A 15,712-nucleotide genomic window follows, 5' to 3' on the forward strand; every position below is an offset into this window, starting at 1 on the left:
CCTAACAGATGGTCATCCAGTATTTATTTAAATCCCCCCAACATAGGTTTATGCAACAGTTTTTGTAGTTTTCAATGAAATGACAGGAATTTTTATATTAGAAGAAGATAGGGATGAAATCCAGCAGGTTCTGACAGGTTCTGGAGAACCGGTAGCAGAAATTTTGAGTAGTTCAGAGAACCAGCAAATACCACCTCTGGCTGGCCCCACCGTGGGGAGGGAATGGAGATTTTGCAATATCCTTCCCCTAGGAGTGGGGAGCAAATGGAGATTTTGCATTATCCTTTCCCTGCCATGCCCACAGAACCGTTAGTAAAAAAAATTGAATTTCATCCCCTGGAAGAGAACCTCAATAGCCTTGGGTTGAAATAGGGGGTTAAGGGTTGCAAAACCTTGTTTCAGTTGGAGTTCATGCCACTTTAAGGAGACTATTCCCTACAGCAAAGGCAGTGATTGGATTCAAATTTGTGTACTACTGGTTTTGTGGGTGTGGCTTGGTGGGTGGGGCGTGGTTTGGTGGGCGTGGCAGGGGAAGGATACTGTAAAATCTCCATTCCCTCCCCACTCCAGGGGAAGGTTACTGAAAAATCTTCATTTTCTCCCGATTAGCTGGGACTTGGGAGGCAGAGAATAGATGAGGGAGGGGCCAGTCAGAGGTGGTATTTACTGGTTCTCCGAACTAATCAAAACTTCCGCTACCGGTTCTCCAGAACTGGTCAGAACCTGCTAAATACCTCTGATCAAAGGAGTAAAATGTGGGACCTTGCAGCTTTCTATCTCTTTAAGGGATCCATGTAAAAATCCACATATGCTAACTTCATACAGTCATGTCTTAATGTCTGATCACAGCCAAATACCAAAAGTAGCAAATGAAAAATCTTGATATGGTTACTATGCAATACTATGGCATTCATAAAAATGAAACATTAGCTTCTAATGGAACCTTTTATTCTTCTAGTCACCGATGGGAATTTGCGGTAAAATTGGATTCTGTGACGCTACAAAACTGGAGCCTTTTGATCCATTGAAGGCAATACAGTACTTTTCAGACTTGTATGGAACAGTAGTTAAGGTATGTATGTATGTATGTATGTATGTATGTATGTATGTATGTATGTATGTATGTATGTATGTATCATCTATCTATATCTATCTATCTATCTATCTATCTATCTATCTATCTATCTATCTATCTATCTATCTATCTATCTATCTATCTATCTATCTATCTATCTATCATCGACAGTCTGCAGAAGGACAGAGGCAAAGGTGATATTCTACCGGTTCGGACCAGTTTGCCCGAACTGGTAGCGGAAATGGTGGGTGGCCACGCCTGCCCACGCCCAGCTCTATGGCATCCCATTTAGGCCCTTTTTTCGCCAAAAGCACATGCACGAAAGGCTCACATTTGCAGAAGGCTCACATTTGCAGAAGGCTCACATTTGCCAACCAGTAGGGAAGGTAAGTGTATACCACTTCTGGACAGAGGCTAACAACATTGTCCAAGTAAACCATTGGAGAATGGATATTGCTGAGGTTTGCTCAAAACCAAAACAAGTAGAATGTGAAATGTGTCCTTGAACAAAATTGAGAAGGCATTTCATGGGAAACAAAATAAACTGTGCGCTTAAAAGCATAGAAGAAGAAACAACTAAGAGGTTCAATAGGAGATCAGGAAAAGAATAATCCCTGAGACCTAAGGTGAAGAGCTGAACAATACAGATGACCACTAAATGGCAGGAAAAAGATACGAAATGGACTCTTTGTCTCCATCTAGGGGTTGTCCAGATTTGTGCAGCCCACATATGGGTAGGTAGCATCGTCTTAACAATGGCTTCCACAGAAGACATCCTTTGGTGTTAATCTCTTCCACTGATGCTGCCCTATGCAGGTGACAAATGGAAAGAGCCTCGAAAATTTAAGAAGCATAACCAAATCATTTAAGGATCTTTAGCAAAGGAGAATTAATTGTAATTCATTCTAACAATTAAATTTTCTCACATTATTGTAGTTGAGAAGAAAGCTGGCTAAAACCTGATTGCTTCTTCTTTCTTCTTTCTTCTATCTATATCCATATACTTATATATTGACAATGAGTCCTTATGCAAAGCTACAGAAACAAATTATTACTAAAATTTGATAAAAGCAATATAAAATGGAATTTGATAAAATACAATTTAAAATGGAATTAGAATAAAATACAGTCTAAAATGAAATTGAAATAGAATACAATAATTTAAGATATAAAGTATGATAAGATATAAATTATAGTTCGGTGTCACTCCTGCAATCTACCCCAATCAGTCTATCTCTATCTCTATTTCTATCTTATCTATCTATCTATCTATCTATCTATCTATCTATCTATCTATCTATCTATCTATCTATCAATCATCTATCATCTATCTATCATCTATCTATCGCTCTGTGTGTGTGTGTGTGTGTGTGTGTGTGTGAGTGTTTCAGCATAACTCTGGAATGTCTTGAGCAATTTCAACCAAACGTGGTACACAGATGACTTACTCTCTGAAAACAAATACTGTGGGGTAAAACATCCCTAACACCCCTCCGTGCGTCCATGTTCTCTCTATGTGTAACTCTGGAATATCTGGGCCACTGTAATGAGAAGGATTGAATTATATCTATGGTGTCAAGTCACAGTACTTTTAACAGTGATAGTGTGCATTTTGGATTCAAGTTCTGTTAAGATACAGTCTGTTGTGCCTTAAAATGATTTCTACTGTAAAGCACAGTGGAGTTGCCATGGTTATGGATTCACAGTACTCCACAAGAGGGCGCCCTCTAATGCAGGATTGGGATAAATACATACCCAGGCTATGCCGGATTATCAGCTAGTTCTGTATAAATTGCAGAGTTCCTCTTAATCAAGGAACAATGAACTAATTCCATTAATGTTGTTCCTGTGGCCAATGAAAATGTAGAGCAATGAGAGCAATGTTTCCTGGTCATGCCTGTTTTAATTTTGCTCAGCTCTAGAAAATATGATTTTACCACATTTGTTTTGTTTAATTCTCTTTCTCTCTCTCAAAACTCCATTATTCAGGAAATCTCAGATAAACCTCATTTGGTGTGTGATTTTTGCAAGAAAGTAGTACAAGTGGCAGAGAACATGGTGGAGAACAATAACACAGAAGTAAGAAAGATTGGAATTAGCCTCTTATTATGTTGTGGGAAATGGTGATAGAGGGAAATAACTCGAAAAGGGTCTTCTGCAGACTGAATTCATTTTCAAAGCCTTCACCTCTGAGATTATGAGAGGGAATAAAGACGACAGCATGCAGGGTTTTTTTTTTGACTTCCTCATTTTGAGCAACCAAATCAAAATGTGATTTTTGTTTCTATGAGGCTTTTCTTGTGTCCAGAGGTGTCAAACTCAATTTCATTGATGGCTGCATCAGGGTTATGTTTGACCTCGGGGGGCTAGGGTGGGCGTGGCCAGAATGGGCATGACCAGCTTAACGTCATTCATGTTGGGGGTGCTTGTGGTGGCCTGAGCGCCAGTGGTGGGATTCATTTATTTTTACTACCGGTTCTGTGGGCGTGGCTTGGTGGACATCATAGCTTGGTGGGTGTGTCTTGGTGGGCGTGTCTTGGTGGGCATGGCAGGGAAAGGATACTGTAAAATCTTCATTCCCTCCCCACTCCAGGGGAAGGTTACTGCAAAATCCCCATTTCCTCCTGATCAGCTGGGACTCGGGAGGCAGAGAATAGATGAGGGTGTGGCCAGTCAGAGGTGGTATTTGCTGGTTCTCCGAACTATGCAAAATTTCTGCTACCGGTTCTCCAGAACTGGTCAGAACCTACTGAATACGACCTCTGCTGAGCGCCCTGGAAACAGTGAAGGACTGGCCCACGGTACTTCTGCCAGCGAAAACAGGCCCCCGAGCTCTGTTTTCAGCTGCAACAGCCTCCTGCAACCCTCTGCCAGTGAAAACAGAGTGAAGGCAGAGCACCATGGGCCTGTCCTTTTCTATTTCCAGGATGGCCCTGCAGGCCAGATCTAAGCATCCAGTGGACCGGATCCGGCCCGTGGGCCTTGAGTTTGACACCCCTGCTTTAGTCCAATCATAAAATTGACTCAGGCTGGCTAAATGCAACTTATTTTTGATTTAGGGAAGGTGAAGAACATTTGAGGAGATAACTGGAGAAGAGAGGATTTTTAAAAAAAATACTCTCATATTTCTCATCCCTCAAGAATGGCTAAAATGGTCTTTCACTGTGAACAATATTTTAGTTAATTAACTTCACTTCTTTCATTTCTGCTGTTACTGTAGGAAAGAAGTACAAGTAACCCTTGACTCATGTCCATAATTATGCTCGGGGGTTCACCAACAAATGTGCGCTCGACAAAAGCGCGCCAACAAAACCGCGGGGAGAAAACTGTGAATTCGAAATCTTGACAACGAAGGAGCGCAGAAGCGCGCCGACAACAACGCGCCGACAGAAGCGCGCTCTAAACCTAACCCTAAACCTAACCCTTACCCTTATCCTAACCCTTACCTTAACCCTAATCGTGCTTCTGTCGACACTCCTTTGTCGGCGCGCCGTTGTGGCGCGCTACTGACGTCATTTTATTGCTGCGGTTTTGTCGGCACGCTGTTGTCGGGCGCGCATTTGTCGGGTCACGGAGCATGGGAATGTAGGCGTAAGTCATGCTGGTCATTAAGCAGGTCATCAATTTTACAATATTTTTGTAGCGGCCATTAAGTGAATTGCCATGATTTTTATTTTACTTTATTTAAGAAAATTTATATGGCTGTTCACTCACTCTGATTCATTAAACTTAATCCACAGTCATTAAGAGAGCTCATTGTCCACCATGGTGAGGTGTTTCCCCCCCCCCCCCCCGAAACTGGAAGTAAATACCAGTTTCCAGAAAAAACACCGTGACCACAACTGGCCATAAATGCGAGCCAGTTGCCAAGTGACCAAAATGTGATCACATGATCATGGGGGCATGGCCATTGGAACTTCCAGATTGTAAGTACACTAGAACCTCTGGTGACAATCATAATTCGTTCCATAACTTTGGTCACAAACTGTCGTCACCTGGACCTAATTTTGGAAATTTGGCGCTTACAAAAAAACGGTGCGGAAGGGGAAATCGGCTGTGGGGAAAAAAATGTGAATTTTTTTGGTCATCAATTTGGTCATGGTCAGAAGCGTTCATGACCTTTTTTTTGCGGGGGTGGTGGTGGTGGTGATTGTCCGTTGTAAGCTGAGGACTACCTTTCATGACTCTCTTCTCCCTCATTTGCACTCTCTACAGATTGGGTGTTTGATTTCTTTTTAATCTGTTTTTTAAAAATCTTTCTATGTTTCAGAAGGAAATAGTCCACCAGATGATGACCATTTGTTACATGTTGCCTCATGAAGTTGTTCCCCAGTGTAGGGACTTTGTGAATTCCTACGGAATGGCAGTCGTCACTATGCTGCTGGAGGCCACTAAGCCTGAATCTGTGTGCATTATGCTCAATTTTTGCCCTGAAGATGTATTTTTAAGCACCGGTAAGTTTTTATGTTTATTCTATATCTTCCGCCTTCAGGATGGGAATGAAATTCATTGTATTGGTGTATGTTATTTATCAGCACAAATACAACAAATGTAACAAAAAGGCAACAGTAAAAATATTGGGTTTCTGCCTGGATGGTCTCTTGTGACGAGCCGAAGGACAGAGAATGGAAGTAGTGATCTTCCTCCCATATTTGGGCATACCGGGGGTTGTAAAATCTAATAGATACTTTTCACCCTGGCTTGGCTGATAATTGATGAGAGCCTGTGGCCTAATGGCTAAGACGTCTGCCTAATATGTAATATAGCCCAGGTTCGAATCCCAGTAAGGGTGTGGCTAGCTGATGAGAGCTAAATAACTTGAAATAGATCTATACTGGTCTCCCTTTATTTATTTATCAGCACAAATACAACATATATATATATATATATATATATATATATATATATATATATATATATGTATGTATGTATGTATGTATGTATGTATGTATGTATGTATGTATGTATGTATGTATGTATTATGTATGTATTATGTATGTATGTATGTATGTATGTTTTCTGAGGTTTTCACGGGTGTTAGTATGTAGGTCTCTAGTTATTCGGGTTTTCTCCCGCGTAGAATTGGAGATGTCTTGGCATATATATATATAGTTGTATTTGTGCTGATAAATATATATATATTATATATATATATATAATATAACATATCTGTCTTTTACAAAATTCATGTTCATACATGAATCGGAGGTTATGAGGAAATAGCTAACTGTAGTCACATCTGATTCTCTGGATAAATGCAGTATTTGGGCAAGGTTTTTCAAAAGTGGTTTGCCATTGTCTGCTTCTTAGGGCTGAGGGAAAGTGATTGGCCCAAGATCACCCAGCTGGCTTTATGCCTAAACTGGGACTAGAACTCATGGTCCCTTGGTTTCTAGCCAGATGCTTCACCCACTACTTCACCAAATCACCTCTCTCGGTAGATTAAGTAAAGGTAAAGGTTCCCCTCGCACATATGTGCTAGTTGTTCCTAACTCTAGGGGGCGGTGCTCATCTCCGTTTCAAAGCCGAAGAGCCAGCGCTGTCCAAAGACCTCTCTGGCATGACTAAACAGTGAAGGCACACAGAACACTGTTAACTTCCTACCAAAGTGGCTCCTATTTTTCTTTTTTTACATGCTTTTGAACTGCTAGGTTGGCAGAAGCTGAGACAAGTAACTGGAGCTCACTCTGTTACACAGCGCTAGGGATTTAAACCACTGAACTGCTGACCTTCTGATTGACAAACCCAGCATCTTAGCCACTGAGCCCTCGCATCCTTAATCTGAATAGATGAAGAAGCTGAAAAAGAAACCATCTGGAAGTAGGCATTGCCTACTTACTTCATTATTGCTGCCAAGTATGCAGACATTCCTACCAAGTCTCCAAGAATCAAAGGCAATTTCATCTTCCTGATGGACTTTTCAGTCTAAACCGACTCCAAGAGAAGCATATGAAGATTAATAATAAATCATTATCTACAAACTCAATCTTTACAGGAGATGCTCCTAACTTTTCAGATCTCCCTGAAGGGGACATCCCATTTCTGAATCACTTTCCCCTGAATTAATAGGCTGCTGCCTAGTAATTGTCTTTTAAACAAAGGATGAGCAAATCGGGAGTTTTATATGCCCTTCTACCCACTCCCTCTCCCCCTCCTTCTTCATTTTCAGCTGATGAGTGATTCTGGATTGTGCTTCTGAAATTTGCCAGCAAAAGAACTCAATTTCTGAAACACGGATTTTTGTCCATTTTAAAAAGCAAAATATAGGAAATAGAATGGGAATAATATTCAAAAGGAGTCCGAACAGCAAAACCACACCCCAAATTATATGTTTCTGAATTTCAGAGGGGAATATTTAATGGGTTAGATAGGGATAGAAGTATTTGCCTTCCAGAAATCCTTCAGTTCCCTAATTAAAACCATAAAAATGGCCCAAAGAAAGTAGAAGCTCTCCAGAGGTGGGTGTCACATAATGTAACAAGTGAACAGAACCCAAAATGTGAGCATGCGCCTGGCGTCAAACGCATGGCGATTATATAAGACGGGATAGCACCAGGGCGGGTAGGTGGGGCCAGCTGCTGGTGGGAACTACCGGTAATCATTAGGTAATCATGATATTAAACAAAACCCTTCAAAAATATTAGCAAGGGGTTCTCTGCCCAGTTGCTGGGTGTGGCTTAGTCGGACTTCTGCACAACAGGGATGGGGTGGGGTGGGTTTTTTGCCTTCCCCAGGCTCTAGAGCAGTGTTTCTCGGTTCCACCACAAAACCGCGGTAGACTAAAGCGCGCTCGACGAAAACACGTACCTGACATCATCACAGCGCGACGAAAACATCACGCTGTGAGCGGTAAAGTTAAAATTAACACGAAAACCTTACCCTAACCCCCCCAACCTAACCCTAAACCTAACCCTTAACCTAACCCTAAACCTAACCCTTAACCTAACGCTAAACCTAATCCTAACCCTAAACCTAACCCTAACGCTTAATGTAACCCTAAACCTAACCCTAACCCTAACCCTTAACCTAACCCTAACCCTAACCCTAACCCTAACCCTTACCTTTAAGTGAATCGGCTTGCTTTAAAAGCGCTTTTTAAAGTGCCCTTTTTTCTCCGCAGTCATATTTGTCGTGCTGCTGATGACGTCAAGTACGCGCTTTAATCGGGCACGCTTTAGTGGACCGCGCTTTTGTCGTGCCACGGTGTTTCTCAACCTTGGCAACTTGAAGATGTCCGGACTTCAACTCCCAGAATTCCCCAGCCAGCATTCGAGTTGAAGTCCGGACATCTTCAAGTTGCCAAGGTTGAGAAACACTGCTCTAGAGGCTTTACTTGAGCCTCCGGGAAGGTGAAAATGGCCTCCCCACGCTCCCGAAGCCCTCCGGAGGCCAGAAACAAGCCTGTTTCTGGCCTTCCTGAACTTCCAGTAGGTCCATTTTTTGCCCTAACCAAGCCTCTGTGCATGCCCTGCACATACCTGCATCCAAAACGGGCCGCATGGCGATTCCTAGGAGGGGAAGGGTGGGGTGGGTGGGGCCAGCCAGGAGTGGGATTTGGGGGTTTTCCGAGCTGCACAGAATCTTGTCTAAAAGTTCTCCCAAACCCCTGCGAACCCCCAGCAGCCCACCCCTGGCTTAATCCTGTGCTAAACATCAGGTACAAACCAGATGATACATTTTGGCTCGTGTTATTGTTTTCTGAATTCATAACCTTTAAAATTGCTTTGTTGAAACGGCTTCTAATTTTGGTTTGTTTATTGGCATTTGGGTTTCTTTTTACAGCTTGTTCTGTCCTGCCTTAGGAATGTCTAATCTGAGAAATGACTTCAAATATTTTAATTGTTATACATATAGATGTACAAGAACTACTGTATTTTTCAGAGTATAGGGCGCACCCTTTTTCCCTCAAAAAGGAGGGTGAAAATCTGAATGAGTCTTTTACACTGAATGCAGCATTTTTTGCCTCCTGAAACCCTGCCCCTTTGCAAAAATGGATGTGCAGAGCCTTTAGGAGGCTTCCAGAGTGCTCCTGGGAGCTGGAGAGAGCAGAAATGAGCAAAAAAACCAGGCCCTTCTTTGCCCTGTCCCCAGCCCTCAGGAGCACACTATACCGTAAGCCTCCTAAAGACTATGCGTGCCCTTTTTTTGACAAAAAACTGGCTGTTTTTGGGAGGTCTGCAGAGTGCAAAATCTTTTTTTTTAATTTGCCTCTTGAAAATCTTGGTGCGTATTATACTCCGAAAAATGCAGTAAGTTGAAGTTCAGCTGTGCACACTAATCCTTGTTTATTTGTTTGTTGTCTAGAGAAAATAGCTCTTGAGGAAATGGCTCCAGAGAAGAAAGTAGCCCTTGAGAAAGTATCAGAAGGCAAGGATGGTGAAATGTGTCGCATGTGTGTAGTTCTTGTTAATTATATTGATGTTGAACTGCAGAAGAATGAGACACAAGTGCAGATTGGAGATTTCCTTGAAAAGGGATGCCAAATACTCCCAGAAGCTTTGGTAAACCCAGTAAGTCAGGGGTCCTCAAACTTTTTAAACAGGGGGCCGATTCACAGTCCTTCAGACTGTTGGAGGGCCAAATCAGCTGGGTGGGCGTGGCTCGGTGGTCATGTGACTGGGTGGGCATGGCTAGGTGGCCATGTGACTGGGTGGGTGTGGCCAATTTAGCAGGCCATTTTGCCTTTGTCCTCGCTGTACTTGCCCCTCTCCTACTCACTCACCGGCCCTGGATCATATGGCTATGCAAAACATCCCGAAAAGCTGTTTTTAAAGCGTTTTTAAAAACTTTTAAAGCACTACTTTACAAGCTGGCAGCCGAGCTGCTTTTCAAGCCAGCAGCAGCCCCTCCCCTCACCTACTGACCCTGGATCATGTGGCTGCACTGGCGAGATCACCCCTCAGTCAACTGGTCCTCCCCAGCACCTTTCAGCCTTACCTTGGGCAGCAGCGGTGTGACCAGACGTTCAGTTCAATCAGTGAAATAACTAACCAGCTGGGGTGGATGCTTGCTGGAAGATAAGGCTGATGGTGAGGGGCAGGGAAAGGGGCAGGGATGAATCCCACCACTCCACGTGTCGGATACTTTGCATTGGTGGACCGTATCTGGCCCGCGGGCCATAGTTAGAGGATCGGTGCAGTAAGTAGTACTGTGGACAAATTTCCAAGGAGTTAGGATGCTATGGAAGAGTAAAGAAAAAAACTGGATAAACAACTCAGTTGTTTATCTCTCTCCCCATCTTGTTAGGCTTGGTAGAAAAAAGAGGAGTATCCCCTAAATTAACTGCATTATGGGTTATATAACCTTCCTGAAGAGTTACAAACAGTTAACCCAAGGTGGTTGGAACATTCACATTAGTTGGGCAGTGCTTGCTGAACAACTTTTGAGAAGATGAAAGAAAAGCTTTGAGGTTCCAGATCATGAAGAGAGCGACAAGAGTTTGGGCAACCCCAGTGAAATTCTTTGGGAGTTGGGGCGAGGAGTTATTTCCAGACCAACTCTCTCCTTGTAGTCCTTCAGTTGGACTGGACATCAACATATCGGGGAATAATCTGGAGTATACCAGAATCGAGAAGGTTGCTCCAGTTATCATGATTCCACTTCATTCATTTGATTGGAATGAGAAAAAGGTTTAGTTGGTTTTGAAGCTAGAGGGCACCTCCAGGCACCTGCATTAGTTTTACTTCTTTTTGCTTCCTCACAGTGTGATCAATTGGTGGTCCAATATGAACCAGCTGCTATCCATCTTCTGATAAAGGTCATGCAACCAACCTTTGTGTGTATGGTAAGTCATGTTGGAAAACTCGGCGGGTGAGCAGTTTAAATCCTACTTTTACCAAACCTTTCTTAGGAATGAGTGCCACTGATTGGACTTGCCGTTTCACTGTACGTAACTTGCCAGTCCTTGAAGGCAATCAATTCTGGAGGCTACCTGACTCAAAAATGAATGTTAAATCAAAAGTAGAAAACAATAATAAAGAAAACCCCAGGCTTCCAAGTACTATTCTCCCTCAAGGGTGGGCTTCAAAAATTTCAGCAATTCCAGTTGCTGGGTGGGAGTGGACTAATAGGCTTCCTGCACCATGGCAGGGTTGTTTTTGCCTTCCTCAGGCTTCAGAGGATCTCCTCAAGCCTCTGGGAGGGCGAAAACTGCTTCTCCCGGGCTCCAGAGGCCCTTCGGAGACCGGAAACGGACCCATTTCTGGCCTTCCGGAACTTCTGAGAGGCCTGTTTCCCCCCTCCTTGAGCCTCCATGTGGGCCCTACACTTACCTCACATCCAAAACGGGCCATGTGGAGACTCTTAAGAGGCGGGGAGGGGTGGGTGGGGCCAGCCAGGGGATTTGGAAGTTACGTTAGCTACGGGTTCTCCTGAACCCGGGCGAACTAGTAGCAGCCCACCCCTGCTCTCCCTCTGCAATATACAGGCTGAATATGAAGCAGAAGAATAAAACAGGAAAGAGGATTGGAGGGACGTGGTAGGTATGCACAGCCCTCTGGATCTCTAGCAAGAATAATCTGCCCTTTTAAGTGTAAAGGAAGAGGTGGTCAGATGGCCCTGTGAAATTCCACCCCACAGAGCTTTCGTCAACAGGAAAATATTATTTCTGTTTTATTGGGGGCGGGGAGATAGGGAAGAGTAAATGTTAAATAGTTTTATAAAGCTCTTTCTAACAAAGTAATATTTCACCGCATTCACAGGGATGCAGTGGCTCAGTGGCTAAGATACAGAGCTTGTCGATCAGAAAGGTCGGCAATTCGGCGGTTCGAATTCCTAGCGCCGTGTAATGGAGTGAACTCCCATTACTTGTCCCAGTTTCTGCCAACCTGGCAGTTCGAAAGCATTTAAAATGCAAGTAGAAAAATAATGACGACCATTGGTTGAAAGGTAACAGCGTTCCATGTGCTTTTGGTGTTTAGTCATGCCAGCCACATGGCCACAGAGATGCCTTCGGAAAGCGCTGGCTCTTTGGCTTTGAAATGGAGATGAGCACCGCCCCCTAGAGTCAGGAATGACTAGCACATATGTGCGGGCGGGGAACCTTTACCTTAATATTTCACTCTTTTGCCACACAGAAAGTAGGAGTTTGTCCTGAACCCCCTCATGTAGAAATGGAGGCCTGTTCCCGGGGCCCGACTTTCTGGTGCAAGAATCCTGAGACTGCAGAACAATGCCAGGTAATTGATGGGATGGGGGTGGTAGGAGGATTAGAGGGAGGGTAAGGAAGTAAGGAGGGAAAGAAGGAAACTGATTTCATTTTTAAAAAAACTATTTTCAGAAGAAGTAGAAAGAAGGCAATCGTATCTAGTGATAGAAATAGGGATTTTTGCTCTTTTTCTTATTTATAAACTAATGCTTTCCTTTCTTTAGCCAAACATTGCTGCAAAGTGAAAAAGCAACAAATAGCCCAATATCCTATACCAGTGATGGCTAACCTTTTTGCAATTGTGTGCCAAAAGCGGGGGGAGCGCAGGGGACTCGTGCGCGGGCGTGCCCACACTCATAATTCTATGTGCATGACCCCCACGCACATGCACGTGCGAGCCCTGTCCTCCCCCCCCCTTTTGGCACAGGATGACATGGTGGACCTGTTTTTCGCCCTCCCCAGGCTCCAGAGGCTTTCTAGGAGCCTGGGTAGAGCGAAAACAGCCTCCCATGCCGGAGGTCCCCCGGAGGGGTGGGGGGAAACAGCCCAACGCGCAAACCAGAAGTCTATTCTTGAACTTCCAGTTTGTGCGTTGGGTTGTTTTTCACCCTCCGGAGGCTTCAGGGAAGCCTCCAAGTAGGCGAAAAACAGCTGAAAATGAAGGCCGAAGTCAGCTAGCCAGCGCACTGAAGCTGAAAGGGAACACCTCGCATGCCCTAACAAATGGCTCTGCGTGCCACCTGTAGCACGGGTGCCATAGATTCACCATCATTGTCCTATACAAACCAATACCCATGGAAGGATTAAAGAAAGAAAAACTGAGGCAATAAGATCATATGCATAGATTTATTAATTTTTTTAAAAAAAGTTTGCAGCAGAATTCATTTGTAGAGTTTCTGGACTACTAATAACATTCTCTTAAACTTGCTGTCACTTTCTTGACACACAATCCTATGGATCCACCAATAAGGTGCCAAGCAAGGGATCATTGATGAAACACAGAACCTTTCTTTTTGTCCAAAATAGCTTTCCTAGTTATGAGCCCTGGTGGCGCAGTGGTTAGAGTGCAGTACTGCAGGCTACTTCTGCTGACTGCAATTTGGCAGTTCGAACCTCACCAGGCTCAAGGTTGACTCAGCCTTCCATCCTTCCGAGGTGGGTAAAATGAGGACCCAGATTGTTGGGGGCAAGAGGCTGACTCTGTAAACCGCTTAGAGAGGGCTGTAAAGCACTGTAAAGCAGTATATAAGTACTATTGCTAGTTCTTTCATTACAAGAGGCCAAATTGCAAAGACATTTTTATGTCTACGAACCAATTCCCTTCTTTGAAAAGTAACTTTATTTTACATTAATATACATATTTAAAAAGATAGGAGAGGAAAGCATTATGTTCACAATTTCAGGTCTGTCAGAGTTGCCAGAAGCAACTTCTTTGGTAGATATGCTTAGATGTGGGTGACGTTTCACTGAAGTCTGAATAAGTCTCATTCATTCTTCCAAGAAAATATCACTAGAATACAGGTAGTTTTCAACTTGCAACCACAATTGAGGCCAACTTTTCCGTTGCTAAGTGAGACCTTTGTTAAGTGAACTTTCCCCCCAGTTTACAACCTTTCTTGCCACAGCTCTTAAATGAATCACTGCAGTTGTTAAGTTAGTAACATTGTTGTTAAGTGAGTCCAATTTCCTCATTGACTTTGTTTGTCAGGAGGTTGCAATAGGGGAAATCACATGACCCTGGGACATTCCAACTGTCATAAATATGAGTCAGTTGCTGAGCACCTGAATTTTGATCACATGACTCTAGAGATGCTGCAAAGGTCGTAAGTTTGAAAAATGGCCATAAGTCATATTTTTCAGTGGCGTTATAACTTTGAACAGTCTGAAAACAAACTGTTGTAAGTTGAGGACTAACTGTACTTAATCAGAGGAATTCCTTGTGTATGTGTGTGTGTGTGTGTGTGCGCGCGCATGTTTATATGTTGATAAAAGAAAATAAATGGTCCTAATTCTGAAAAACAGTCACTTTTTTCAGGGCTGTTGTAACTTCGGACGGTCACTAAACAAATTGCTGTAAATTGAGGACTACCTATAGACTACTCCAATGGGGATCTTCAACTTTGATTGAAAATGAATTTAAAACTGAGACAAGTTGACAAATACCTCTGGAAGTTCAGGAGTTTGCTGTGCCTCCAGGTCTCAACTTTTTCTTATGGCCAGTTGTGACATGAATTGAAAACGGCTGCCCTCTCCTTTCTCTGTAGGCCACTGAATACTGCAAACGCCACATGTGGAACTAGAGGAGGTGGTCCTCGCAGTGGAAGAACGCTGGCTGTGATGTTCATTGAGTACATCTGGAAACATGGTTTGGGTGAAAAATTGTGAAAAATCTGAATCTGGGCAGAAGCCCCTCTTCCTTTCCCATCTTAAGCTCTCAGTCACCAAAGGAGACCACCATTTCCTTTGCTGATCAAGTTCTGAATCATATTTTTTTGTTTTGTTTTGAGCTCTGGTGAGAAAGGAATGTAGTTGAGAAGAGGAGGGTGGAAGGATTAAGAATTCCTTGGGATTGTGTTTATAATAGCAATAACCGATTTTAGGAAGGTAAAACAACCATATAGTCAAAATAACCAGAATAGGTATTTTATGCTGGGATTTTCAAGTGAATAGCAATGTTGCATTTTGGAGATTTCCCTGCACTAAGTGGGGAGATGCTTTAGGATGCTGGTGATCCAAACAGATTGGAAGCCACAACCCCTGCAAAGATAGTGGATATGAAAAGGTGTTGCACCAATGATGCACGAAGGACCTTTAAAAATCTTTTTCAAAGATTTCTTCTTTAAAAAAATGTCAAGGAAAACCTCTCTGCTACTTTTTCTCAAGAAGTTCTGAGTTAAAATAATGTAAATGCTAAACCTTATAGCTATGCTTGAAATGCAGAATAAAGCCACGAGGCTTTCCCTTCGATGCTTATGCACATTTTATCAGCTGAAAAAAAAAGGGTAAATATATGTTGATCTATTCGATATTGACTATCTAATTGGCAACAGTACCTTTACAAACCCTGTATATTTTCAGATTGGATGCTAAATAAAATTTTGATCCTTGAACCAATGCATATGTTGGATTAACTTCTTGTGAGATTGGTGGCTGTATAAATTTGATAAAAAATGTATCTTGAAAAACCATTTGTTCGATTTCATTGAGGGGGCAGGGGTGGATGTGGCCGGTATAGGCATGCCCAGATCAACATCATTCACATCAGGGGTTCCTATGGTGGCCAAGTGCTAAGGCAGGACTTCCCTCAGACCCTCCCTCCCTCTCATTATAATCCCCTCCCTATCTCCCTCCTTTCTTTCTCTTCTTTTTCCTTCTTCCTTCTCCTTTCTTCTTCCTTCCCCTCTTTTCTTATTTTTCCTTCCTTGCTCTCTTCCCATCTTCTCTTCTTTTTCTTTGTCTTTCCTCTTTCCCTTTCTCCTTTCCTGTCCCTT

At 43.0% G+C, this 15,712-nt stretch overlaps 1 protein-coding gene across 1 annotated transcript; it reads left to right on the plus strand.

The window, feature by feature from the left end:
* The first annotated feature begins 962 nt into the window (after positions 1 to 962).
* On the plus strand, positions 963 to 15,487 carry LOC148042545 (prosaposin-like). Its single transcript, XM_087701980.1, has 7 exons — positions 963 to 1,072; positions 3,065 to 3,154; positions 5,346 to 5,529; positions 9,380 to 9,585; positions 10,779 to 10,859; positions 12,151 to 12,252; positions 14,486 to 15,487. Exons 1-7 carry the CDS (start codon positions 965 to 967, stop codon positions 14,519 to 14,521), a joined length of 807 nt encoding a protein of 268 aa, XP_087558106.1. The 5' UTR covers positions 963 to 964; the 3' UTR covers positions 14,522 to 15,487.
* The last annotated feature ends 225 nt before the right edge of the window (positions 15,488 to 15,712 follow it).

The sequence above is a fragment of the Thamnophis sirtalis genome, unplaced genomic scaffold, assembly GCF_051295495.1.
Source record: "Thamnophis sirtalis isolate CommonGarterSnake01/CBP01778 unplaced genomic scaffold, rThaSir2_p1.2 scaffold_15, whole genome shotgun sequence".
Classification (NCBI taxonomy): Eukaryota; Metazoa; Chordata; class Lepidosauria; order Squamata; family Natricidae; genus Thamnophis; species Thamnophis sirtalis.

Bases quoted from the DNA above. Each gene is read 5' to 3' on its own strand.
- LOC148042545 (XM_087701980.1), top strand. From the start codon at position 965: ATGGGAATTTGCGGTAAAATTGGATTCTGTGACGCTACAAAACTGGAG. The intron at 1,073-3,064 runs GTATGTATGTAT...TCCATTATTCAG, and splicing joins TGTATGGAACAGTAGTTAAG to GAAATCTCAGATAAACCTCA. The intron at 12,253-14,485 runs GTAATTGATGGG...CTTTCTCTGTAG, and splicing joins AGACTGCAGAACAATGCCAG to GCCACTGAATACTGCAAACG.